Source organism: Alosa pseudoharengus, unplaced genomic scaffold (assembly GCF_046254945.1).
Source record: "Alosa pseudoharengus isolate Yale_2024_CS ecotype anadromous, Long Island Sound unplaced genomic scaffold, YU_APseudo_1.1 YU_APseudo_1.1_scf_19, whole genome shotgun sequence".
Lineage (NCBI taxonomy): Eukaryota > Metazoa > Chordata > Actinopteri > Clupeiformes > Clupeidae > Alosa > Alosa pseudoharengus.
Genome location: NW_027468657.1, coordinates 17,189,934 through 17,202,433, shown reverse-complemented (window position 1 = coordinate 17,202,433; position 12,500 = coordinate 17,189,934). Strand labels below are relative to the sequence as shown.

The 12,500-nt window shown below is 46.6% G+C and overlaps 1 protein-coding gene across 4 annotated transcripts in view; it reads left to right on the top strand.

The window, feature by feature from the left end:
- The window catches only part of LOC143132400 (A-kinase anchor protein 13), an 88,167-nt gene extending 78,911 nt beyond the window's left edge, over window positions 1–9,256 (top strand). For all 4 annotated transcript variants that reach the window (XM_076291895.1, XM_076291894.1, XM_076291893.1 and 1 more), the window contains 2 exons: window positions 5,533–5,836; window positions 6,918–9,256. In XM_076291895.1, the coding sequence (XP_076148010.1) occupies window positions 5,533–5,836; window positions 6,918–6,976 (363 nt within the window). In that variant the 3' untranslated portion in view covers window positions 6,977–9,256. The remainder of the gene's footprint in view (window positions 1–5,532; window positions 5,837–6,917) is intronic.
- The last annotated feature ends 3,244 nt before the right edge of the window (window positions 9,257–12,500 follow it).

Sequence of the window (12,500 nt, the reverse complement as noted above, 5' to 3'; positions counted from 1 at the left end):
CATACTCACACACACACACACACACACACACACACACACACATACTCACACACTCACACACACACACACACACACACACACACACACACATACACACACACACATACTCGAACAAACACACACACACACACACACACACACACACACATACTCACATACACATACACACACATACACACACACATACTCACACACACACACACACACACACACACATACTCACACATACTCACACACTCACACACACACACACACACACACACACACACACACACACACACACACATACACACACACACATACTCGAACAAACACACACACACACACACACACACACACACACATACTCACACACACATACCGTAAAACTCCAAATAATAGCCCGGGCTTTTATTTTCCCAAATCGCCAAACTGCACAGGCTAGTATTAGAGACAGGCGTCTATATGAGACAGGCCTTTAATTCCCTTTAGGCTACACAAAACTTTTCCTCTGCAAAGATGAAAAATATTATCGAATTAATTATTACGGATCATCATTCATTTAGTGTTGAGATTTTGTTCATTGTGATACAGTAAGATCCAAATATAGCGGGATAGCCAGAACAGATGAAACACGTTTTAATTAAACGTAATCTACAAAGAGAGATCGTATCACACTGAAAGCTCATATTTTGTCACTAGCAAATAGCCTATATCGGTCCTTTGTCAAATACAGTTGCATTATCAGCCCTGACCAAAACTGTTCAGGAATTATTTATGAAAAAGTGGAACGTGCTTAATGTTTCATTCTCCCTCCTTTTCGGCATGAATGAAACAGCATGAGAGAGCATGAACCATATTGTTTCTCCCGTTTTGTATTTGCCAAATTTGACAACAGTCTACATTCAAATCATAGCCTACTTCCAGGCTCGCAGGAACATATTTTTGACCAGGGGTGCTGAATAACAAAATAATCATGGATGTCCGACGATTTCTCCCCCAGCATATGATTCGAATTTAGACAGCTAAATACGCCATTTCACCGCCGTGTATGAGTAGGTCTAAGAGTGAAGTTTTATAATGCCCTGGGCAGCCACATTCCACTGCAACTATGCGCAGCACTTGCCACTCCGACTCATCAATAAAAACTTTGCGCACACAGCAGTCCCACAGAAGCGCACTTGACTTTACATCATTAACCTATTTCAGTAGGTTATATAACCAGAGAATGTCCGTAGACGGGCTCTGATATAGCCTAGTCTAAGGTAAATTCCTTTTCTGACTTCTTTCTCTTTATCGCCATGGCATTTAGAATAAAGAATAACGTACGCGAACCGTTCTGGTTTTGTTGCCAGCATAAAAACAAGCTTACCATCGGCCTATCCGCATATTTTAAACACAAGGGATGAATTGAACGATGACGAAGTCGGACATATAGGCATAGTTCATATTAGAAAAAAAAGTTATACAATTTTGAACTCTAGCTTTTCCCCACCGCAGTCTTTTAATGCCATCTAATCATAACGTGCGCAGTCTGCGCCATACTTAAGCCCAAATCACACCCAATATTCGCAACGAGATGAGCAGCAACTTCATGCAACATTCTAAAACCTTGCAACTGTGACCAGACATGTGAATGCTTTGCGACGACGTGCAACATCTAATTCACACTGCTTGTAACCTCCTTTCTGTAACACTTTCATGTCATTGCGAATCTTTAAACAGACGATCTGACGGGAAGAATATTTAGAAGATTAAATACAACCCGAAACTAAAAAACAGACCAGGCCTCTACTGGAGACCGGCCTTTAACCCAAACCTGTAGCCACGCCAGGCGTTTAAAAGAGACAGGCGTCTCTTAGGGACTCGGCGATTATTTGAAGTTTTACGGTACACACACACACACACACACACACACACACACTCACACACACACACACACACACATAGACAGACAAACAAACACACATACTCACTGATGACTTATTGTTTGTAAAAATAGCTTTCCTCAAAATGTTGTAAAACAGTTCAAATCTGCTCTGACTAGATTCATATGGATGCAGTGGTTGTTAAAAGGTCTGATCCGGCTCATTGTGATTCAGTGTTGAGCAAGCTCTTCATATTCCATAGCTGCAAATCGCGTTTTCTCAAACTTCTCCAGAGTGAGTGACAGGAGTAATTGGCTGTAGGAAATCACAGGGAGTCCATATGGATTGCATCTATAGGGAAAACACGATGACTTTCTGACACTCAGGCTGCCTTGACACTTACACATCAGTCAGCTCCACTGCAGACACATGCCAATCAAGGAGTGTGTGTGTGTGTGTGTGTGCGTGTGTGAGAGAGAGAGAGTGTGTGTGTGTGTTTGTGTGTGTGTGTGTGTGTGTGAGAGAGAGAGAGAGTGTGTGTGTGTGTTTGTGTGTGTGTGTGTGTGTGAGAGAGAGAGAGAGAGTGTGTGTTTGTGTGTGTGTGTGTGTGTGTGTGAGAGAGAGAGAGAGAGTGTGTGTGTGTGTGTGTGTGTGTGTGTGTGTGTGTGTGTGATGAATACTCAGGTGTCAGCAGTGGTAGCTGTTCTCCCCTCTCTCTCTCTCTCTCCGCCCACTGAATTAGTCATGCAGGTGGCCACAGCTGATTTGCATTTCCTGCACCTCTTCTCCACTCTTCTTCTCCTTCACTTTCTTTTCTCTCTTTTCTATGTTCTCCTCTTCTTCTTATAATATATTCTCCTCTCCTCTCATCTTGTTCCCTCTGTTCTACTGTATGTTCTCCTCCCTTATCCCCTCCTCTGCTGACCTCTCTCCTCACATCATCTACCACATCCTCTCCTCTCTGCTTCCTCTCTGCTTCCTCCCTTTCCTCCTTTTCCTTTCATCTTTGCCCCTTATTCTCTCCTCTCTTCTCTTTTCTTCTCTTCTTTATTACTCTCTCCTCTCCCCTCCTTTCCTCTCCCCTCCTCTCCTCTTCTCACCTCGTCTCTCCTCTCCTCCCCTCACCTCTCCTCTCCTGTATCCTCCCTTCCTCTCCTCTCTTCTCTCCTCTTCTCACCTCTCCTCTTCTCTCCTCTCCTCTATCCTCTCCCTTCCTCACCTCTCTTCTCTCCTCTCCTCCCCTCACCTCTCCTCTCCTCTATCCTCCCTTCCTCTCCTCTCTTCTCTCCTCTTCTCACCTCTCCTCTTCTCTCCTCTCCTCTATCCTCTCCCTTCCTCACCTCTCTTCTCTCCTCTCCTCCCCTCACCTCTCCTCTCCTCTATCCTCCCTTCCTCACCTCTCTTCTCTCCTCTCCTCCCCTCACCTCTCCTCTCCTCTATCCTCCCTTCCTCTCCTCTCTTCTCTCCTCTTCTCTCCTCTCCTCTCCCCTCACCTCTCCTCTATCCTCCCTTCCTCTCCTCTCTTCTCTCCTCTTCTCACCTCTCCTCTTCTCTTTTCTCCTCTCCTCCTCTCCTCTCTTCTCTCCTCTCCTCTCTCCTCTCCTCTATCCTCCCTTCCTCTCCTCTCTTCTCTCCTCTTCTCTCCTCTCCTCTCCCCTCACCTCTCCTCTCTCCTCTCCTCTATCCTCCCTTCCTCTCCTCTCTTCTCTCCTCTTCTCACCTCTCCTCTTCTCTCCTCTCCTCTATCCTCCCTTCCTCTCTTCTCTCCTCTCCTCCCCTCACCTCTCCTCTCCTCTATCCTCCCTTCCTCTCCTCTCTTCTCTCCTCTCCTCTCTCCTCTCCTCTATCCTCCCTTCCTCTCCTCTCTTCTCTCCTCTTCTCACCTCTCCTCTCCTCTATCCTCCCTTCCTCTCCTCTCTTCTCTCCTCTTCTCTTTTCTCCTCTCCCCTCACCTCTCCTCTCTCCTCTCCTCTATCCTCCCTTCCTCTCCTCTCTTCTCTCCTCTCCTCTCTCCTCTCCTCTATCCTCCCTTCCTCTCCTCTCTTCTCTCCTCTTCTCACCTCTCCTCTCCTCTATCCTCCCTTCCTCTCCTCTCTTCTCTCCTCTTCTCACCTCTCCTCTCCTCTATCCTCCCTTCCTCTCCTCTCTTCTCTCCTCTTCTCTTTTCTCCTCTCCCCTCACCTCTCCTCTCTCCTCTCCTCTATCCTCCCTTCCTCTCCTCTCTTCTCTCCTCTCCTCTCTCCTCTCCTCTATCCTCCCTTCCTCTCCTCTCTTCTCTCCTCTTCTCACCTCTCCTCTCCTCTATCCTCCCTTCCTCTCCTCTCTTCTCTCCTCTTCTCTTTTCTCCTCTCCCCTCTCCTCTCTTCTCTCCTCTCCTCTCTCCTCTCCTCTATCCTCCCTTCCTCTCCTCTCTTCTCTCCTCTTCTCACCTCTCCTCTCCTCTATCCTCCCTTCCTCTCCTCTCTTCTCTCCTCTCCTCTCTTCTCTCCTCTCCTCACCTCTCCTCTTCTCTTTTCTCCTCTCCTCCTCTCCTCTCCTCTTCTCACTTCTCTTCTTCCACTTCAGTATTCCCACTAAGAGTACTAAATCCTAAATCACACTAAAGGAGGTTTAGTGTGAGGTTTAGATTAACACCTATTCACAAAGCTGCTGAGACCAACTTTTAGGAAAATGACAACTCCTAGGATGAGATCAGAGCTCTGTTGTTTTAACGTCAGTTCTCATGCACAAGCTTGCTTGCAGGTAGCTCAGTGAATGGCTGATTTTGAGTGACAGGTCTGTGCAGTATGCATGCGCTGCATGAGTAGGTTGAGAGAAAAAATAAATAAATAAGTAAAAGATGAGTCTTAGTCAATAAAAGAAAAATAGGTGTCCTAAAGTCAAGACTGACACATTCATTATTCTGATCTTAAATTTGCGACGACAGGCCAGATAACAAGACACACACACACACACACAGTCCCAACAGCAGACGACAGCAGATAACAAGTCCGTTCTTCTGACTCATTTAACTTTTAGAAGCTCACAAATCAAATGATCCATCTATCAGTGTGTGTGTGTGTGTGTGCACGTGTGCATGTGCGTGTGTGTGTGCACGCACGTGTGCATGCGTGTTTATCAGCTGTGTGTGATTCAGGAAGTGTGTATTTGACTGGAGGACAGAGGAGGAGAGGACTCACCTGCTAATCATTAAAACTCAACAATGTGAGGACTGAAGGCTTCCGCCATGACGCCGTTACATGTAGCTTCTCTCTCTCTCTCTATCTCTATCTCTCTCTCTCTCTCTCTCTCTCTCTCTCTCTCTCTCTCTGAACAACAGCTGCTTTCTCAGAAATGCTGTACTAACAGAAAGCAGATAACAAAGTTGAGATCAGGTGAATAGAGCCCAACTGAGACAAAGGAAGTGAAAAGTGGATCTGACAGAAGTAGGCCTCAAGAGGACCTAGTGGAGTGGAACTGACCTGAACTGAGCCTCCATAGACAGTAATAGAATGAATTTGAAAGTGAAATGGATTTGAATAGGGAGAAGTGAAGTCCATTTGAACCAGTGTTGCCTCCTGGGTGATGTGTGTGTGTGTGTGTGTGTGTGTGTGTGTGTGTGTGTGTGTGTGCTTTACCACTGTATCTCTACCGGTGTCTATGTGTCTGACCATTGTATCCCTCGTGCCCCCCCCCCCCCCTGTAGAAGCGCATGCAGCGGACACCCTCCAGCACGTCCGAGGACTCCCTGCAGTTCCAGAGTGGGGGGGGCAGCTCTCTGGACCTCCCCGAGGGCGGAGACTCCGACCTCCCCAGGAAGAACTCCCTGTCCCGCGCGGAGGCCAAGCCCAAGGGCCGCACGCTGAACCCCTTCAGCATGAACTCGGGGGGTCGCGGGGGGCAGAGCGGCGAAGGCCACAACCAGATCCCCAACCGCCTGCTCCAGCTCACCAAGAGCAAGGACAAGAAGGACAAGAAGAAGAAGAAGAGCAAGCACCCACTGGCGCCAGGTGTGTGTGTGTGTGTGTGTGTGTGTGTGTGTGAGAGAGAGAGAATGTGTGTGGTGTGTGTGTGTGTGTGTGTGTGTGTGTGTGTGTGAGAGAGAGAGAGAGAATGTGTGTGTGTGTTTGTGTGTGTGTGTGTGTGAGAGAGAGAGAGAATGTTTGTGTGTGTTTGTGTGTGTGTGTGTGTGTGTGTGTGTGTGTGTGTGTGTGTGTGTGTGTGTGTGAGAGAGAGAGTGTTTGTGTGTGTGTGTGTTTCATTTTTACATTATTCATTACTTGCCTGTGTGCATGTCGGTTTTACATTGACCCTTGTCTCTTAAGCTGGGTTTTATCAGTGCCACAATTTATCTCCATAATATGTAGTTATATGTAGCCTTATACGAATGGCCTTATATTCTGGTGATGTAGGCATCTTTTTTCTTCTGAGATAATCAGCCTGAATGACTTCCTGTTATCTAACGGCCTTTTATGACTCAGATAATTAGCAGATTAACCTTTTCAAAGTGAAATTTAATTTCAGCACTACACAAAGAGAATAGGTCATCTGACTATATTTGGGGACAAAAATTGGTTTAGATTACAGTGTGCCACGTTTCTGACTAATTCATGATTCGGAATTATTAATCAACGTGCCAGATTTATGACTTGGCCATTAATCAAAACTGTTATATCAAAATCTGTACATGATCACTAACCTTCAGTGATGAAATTATTCATGATTCACAGCACATTATTGATTCACATACCTGGACTAAATGTCGAAGTACTAATAGTGTGGATTCTGTTGATTAACTGGCATTGAGACATTGAAACATTTTATTTTTTAATAAAAATAATCGAGAAGCAGTCAAGTCACTGCCAAAGAAACCCTCAACCCAGGTTCGATTGATGACCCCGACGTTGCAAGTCCCTGACACTTTGGATAAACACGTCTGCTCCATGACACTCACTCTAATCTACTTAAGGCAACTGAGAGGCCATAGGTTACAGTGATTTTAGATCTTTAGGCTAAGTCCCTGAGTTACTGTATTATGATGATGCTAACGCAGCGTTGAAGCTAACATTCCTGTGGTCTTGTCCTCCTCAGACTCCCAGCTGCTCCCCTTGACAGAGCCCACCACTGATGGGGAGATCTACTTTTGCTGATGTCCCCCTGTGCCCTACAACTGCCCCCACACTGCCCCGCCACCAGCCACAGCAGGACGGACCCCCTGTACTTCACTTCTCTATTACCCCATGGGTATCCCCTCTGAGGGGGTAAAGTGAGGGAGAGTGGGAGGTACCTCCAGGGATGTTGTCCTTTGCAGTCGTGCCCCGACGTCTCTCCCATCTCATCTGCCACGTCCTGGAAGCCTACGCACAACCAGAAACACACACACTCACGCCCCACTGTGTCTATGTGTGTGTGTGTGTGTGTGTGTGTGTGTTTAGAGCTGATAGAGGCTGGCTGGTTTGTTCTCCTGCTCTGTGGTCAGAGCTTGAGTTCTCAGGCTCTGTGCCAAATACTCAGTCGTGGGCCAGGCTGTTTAAGATTCGAAAACTAGATAATTATGCATAACAGCCTGATCATTTCAGCCACAGAAAATGTCTTTGCTTAAAGCCGGGTATGGTTATCTTCAGCCCACATCCGGCCCTGATGCAGCCCTGGTCTCAGCCACATCTGCCTCAGAACTCCTATCTGGGACACAGCTTGCTGGCTGACTCTGCACCCGCTCACCCGTGTCGTCAAGGAACTAATAAACCCGCAAAAAGCAAAACAAACAAACGCAACAAACAGGGCAACAGAGCGGACTTCAGTGCTTCAGACTTCAGTGCTGTGTTTAAGATGCAGTGTGTGATGTGGGACTGAGCAGGCGTTCCCTGACTCAGCGGCTTGGACAGCGCGCCCAAGAGATGCTCCGCTTTCCCCCAGAACCTCCCCGCTCCCCTTCACACACACACAGACTCACACACACACACACACACACACACACACATCCAGCGTTTGATGCTCCTACAGTCATTTCAATTGATGTGATAATGCTGAATAGTTCAAAAGCTTGTGCACTGCAGATGACGTACGTTTCACAGTGTGTTCAAAGTCAGCTCTTCTGTTCTTTTCCGTTCTGTCGTCAGTGTTGCACTACATGCCAATAAGTAATCACATTATGGTCACGTCATCCTCGTGATGCCCGTGTCTCTTCATGTTGCGTATAGCCTCACGTTCCTGTGCCCCATGCACCTATGTTCCCTATGTAGACTTTAATGCCACTTACTGTACCTACCTGACTTTGCACCGCTGATTGCAAATCTGAGAAAATACATTACGTTGTACGAGGATAGCTGCCGCTGATTCCGACTCAGTCTAACTCAATCTAATTTTAATCAGCACATTTCAGCCGAAATGGTTTCATGCCTGGGAGCACTTTAAACAGCCACTTATTACTTGTGAAGATGTTCTCATCTTCACACAGGCAGAGAGATGATCTAGTTTACTCCCACAGATTAATCAAAGGGATTACGGACTGATAATCACAGGGAATCCCAGAAGGATTTCTTAGACTGTGTTAGCAGCCTACCTTACATTTGACTTCCCTGCAGTGTTTTGGGAGTAACTTTTGATAAATGACTTTGATCCCTTGACTTGTAATCACATACAGTAAATGAACTACAGGTAAGCCAAGGGCTTTCACACGAAAATGAATAGATGCCCTCTTCATAATTACACCAAGGAAAGAGGAAAATATGAACCATTTGGGTGGTTTCTGAGAGCAGGGCTGAACCTGTATATAGAGAGGTACATTATTGATGACTCTACCTGCAGGTCAGGTATTCCCCCGATAGCGGCCGACTATAGAAGCAGAACCAGGCCGGATGCGGGCCGGTTCTAATACAGAGTCCGCCATCTGATCTGTACCACTAATGCAAGAACCTCAGAATGTCCTTTACCCCACAGCGCCCATATGCTGAGGCATTTCACCTTTATTTGGTTAGAGATTATACTAGTCCCCTCACTCCTTCACCCTACTCACAGCTTTCTAACGTCCTGAGCAGTTAACGTCTCTCTCTCTCTCTCTCTCTCTCACTAATCGTTGTTGTTGTTGTTGTGTTGTTTTTCTTTATCCATGACAACAATGTTGTGAGTGGATGGGGCTTTGATCCCGAGAGGAAAAGACTGTTCTGGAAAGCCCCAGAGTTCCTGTCCCCAGAGGGAGACGCTTGTCCTTTTGTGTTCCCCCACCAGGGGGCAGTGCTGAGCCCCATATGTCTCATGTGATTTGTGTCCCCCCCCCCCCCCTCCCCCTGGTGTCTGACTGAAGTTTGAGCCACTGTTGACCATCCTCTTCAGGTGGTTTCAGTACTGAAACATCTGCATCGTCCCGATAAGCAGACCGCCACAATGACCAGAGACTTCACAAGAATACTGTTCTTTAAAAAATATAGACATATACTTACAGGAGTTTTCTGTAGGAGACAAATCAAGTCAGATCAACTCAAATCAATAGTTTTCTTTCGTAGAGTGCTCATGTTAGTGGTATTCTGTGGAGTCTGTCAAAAAGGATTTAAATGTAATAGCCTTAAAAACTGAAAATAAAGAATGCACTAAAGTCAATCCAGCATTTTCTCAGGAGGTCTTTGGTAAAAAAAAAAATTAAAAACTGTAGCCTCCCCCTGCTTTGACAGCAAGGAGTTATTTTTATGAAAGTACAGTTTCATTTTATTTGTTTGTTTCCTTGCCAATTAATGTATAAAAAGGGCAGAAACTAAATGTAAAATGTACATATGAACTGTGTATAAATTCTAATGTAAAAGTATGATTTTGTTTGTTTGTTTGTTTTGTTTGTGATTGACATCAATATTTTGTAATGAGGCTTATTTATCGATGATCCCCATGGTTTGAATGCTAAAAATGTACAGTTATATTTCGCTCATATTAAAAACATTATGATGCAAAAAGATGAGATGAGGTTTTTTTAACATATTTGAAAGCAATTCAAATTACATTCTGATTTGTGAACAACTGGGACAAAAAGTTTGCATCAGTGGAATGGATTATGGTATTCTATTCATTTTAGAATGCATGTCTTTATGTTTCTGTGTAGAACTATATTATGTTGGTCTAGCAGGAGTACTAGTCTATGTACTTTATTGTATGTGTGAGTGTGAAGGCATTGTGTTGTGTCTTCGCCTAAGGACACACCAAGAGGAGAGTTGGATGAAGATGAAACACTGTGTGTGTGTGTGTGTGTATGTGTGTGTGCGCGCGCGTGGGCACGCGTGTGTGTTTGTGTGCGCGGGCAGATGGACTCTTTTCATCTGGGGAGTGTGGGGATGTAACTGGTTAGCTGGCATGTTGCTTGATTTTCGTAGCTGAATGTCCGAGAGTCACAGAGACACCTGTCATTGGAAGGGCTCAGTTTCAGACCCTCCCAGAGAAGAGAGAGGAGAGGAGGAAGAGGAAGAAATAGAAAGGAGAGAAGGGGTGATAGAGGAGAGGAGGAGGAAGAGAGGAAAATAGGAAGAAGATATAGAAAGGAGAGAAGAGGTGATAGAGAGGAGAGGAGGAAGAGGGATGCAAGAGAGGAAGAGAAAAAGCAGAGGAAGAGGAGAGAAAAGCTGAGCTCAGACGGGTTTAGAAGAAGATAATGGGGAAGTGAGATGGAGAGAGACAAGAAGGAGGAAAAGAAAAAGGAGGATGATCTGGAAAAGGAGAGCTAATGGGGACGAAGACAGTGGGAGGATGAGACTCCAGTGAGCTGATACAGAGGAGGAAGGGAAGAGAAAGAGAGGGAGTGGAAAAAGAGAAGAAACAGAGTAGAGGAGAGAAGAGTGGCATCACTGATGTCTAGCAGTCTCATGCTGCCGTGAGCCCTATAGCAGCTCAACTGACTGTGAACTAGAGCATTAGCAGACAAGACAAACACTCCAGCACTCCTTTCTTCAGGGCGGCGGATCCAGAGTAGACGCAGCAGGTGAGCGGAGGAGGGCTTCCCAATCAGGTCGCGCTCGCTCGTGGTGTCTCACAGAGGCGGATGCCACTTCGCCACTCTAAGATGCTCTCCCGTCTGCAGACAACTCTTTGAAATTGTGAACTAGACGCCGTGCCTCAAACATAAACGCTATTGGCTACCAGCCCGTCTAATAAATAAGCTTCAGCTCAAACTTTCTGATTTCCTTATGCTTTTAGCCGAAGACTCAGAATCCTCTATTGAACCCGACTGCCTTCAGGAAGTGTGTGTGTGTGTATGTGTGTGTGAACCTGACTGCCTTCAGAAAGTGCCTGGGCAACTTGAGAAATCACCAATACTGCTAATAATGCTATAATCATTCCCACCCACATGTGGTTCAGAGACTAGAAACCTGGAGGCATGTCTTCCAGCACAACACTGGATGTAGAGAGCATGTGGTGTCTGGATTGGTTAGAAGTGTGTGTGTGTGTGTGTGCATACTGTTCCCAAGAGCTTTTGATGCCTGGTGGTAAATCCAAGTAAGAAGGGACATTTACAGACCATGAATTACAGCAAAATGTTCACTTTAACCTCACAGTTAAAGCAGCAAAGATGGAGACTAGAAAAAAACAGTATGACCAGGCCAGTTGTGCTACCTCACACACACACACACCACCCTCTGTACTGTAGTCTTAATCATAGGGCTCTTCCACTTCAAAGCTTCCTGAATCAGATAGCACTAACAAGCTCTGCTGGGATAAATTGGGGGAAGAGTCCACATCTCACACGGCAAACCACAGAAAAAAGCTAACTCTGTCATGCATATCCGCGGAGGTTTTTTCACTGGTATCATCCAATGGACAAATATATTATACACTCACAGGCAATGCCACCCCACCTCACACACACACACACACACACACCAGTAGAGCAGACTCCCACAGGCCACAATGCAGTGTGATTTGTGGGAGAGCTCTTCACATCCCCATCTCATAGTGAAGCACACCGAACCATAAATGTTTGTGTGACGACTCCCTGTTGTATTTATGGTTTGTCACTGCGGGAGAATTCCTCCCGCAATGTTCCTGCGCTCTGTGCTGGAACCTTAAACAGCGTGGAGAGAGCCATCAGCCACGTAGGCCTACTTCAGAGTACTTTGCCATCCGTGGAGACCGCCTTAACCTTGCCAAGCGTCGCCCGCACATATTAATAGCGCTTCGAGTGCTTAGGATCTCGCTAATCTCGTCTAAGTGTCTCATGTTTTCCACGAGATGTGCTCAGGAGGCCAGCGCCTCAGCAGTCGGGTGCCCGCGGTGCGGACGGGAGTCTTCGGGGACTAAAGCTGGCATGGACATGCATGTATTAAGGAGAGAGTGAGAGAGAGAGAGGCTGATCTCCAGAAAGCTAGTTAGGGCCGCTTAATGCACTCCGCATCGGCAGGGGGTGAACCAGAGGAGCATCCCGCTGTCCCACTCCACTCCCGCTCAGGAGTGAAGCTAGGGGCTGGGGGGCGCTTAGTCATCATCATCATCAGTTAGAGGCCCAGAGACCCACTCTCACCACCTTGCACCCCCCCCCCCCCCCCCAACCACACACACACAGCCCACCCTGTAATCAGTGCCTTGCTCTGAACTGCAGGATTAATTGGGATGTGGGCAGAGTTAGAGCCGCTGTCCCCCTGTTCTCTGCCTTAGCCCAAGCGCTGCCTGCTGCCCGGAACTGAACTGAAGCGGCAGGAGGCA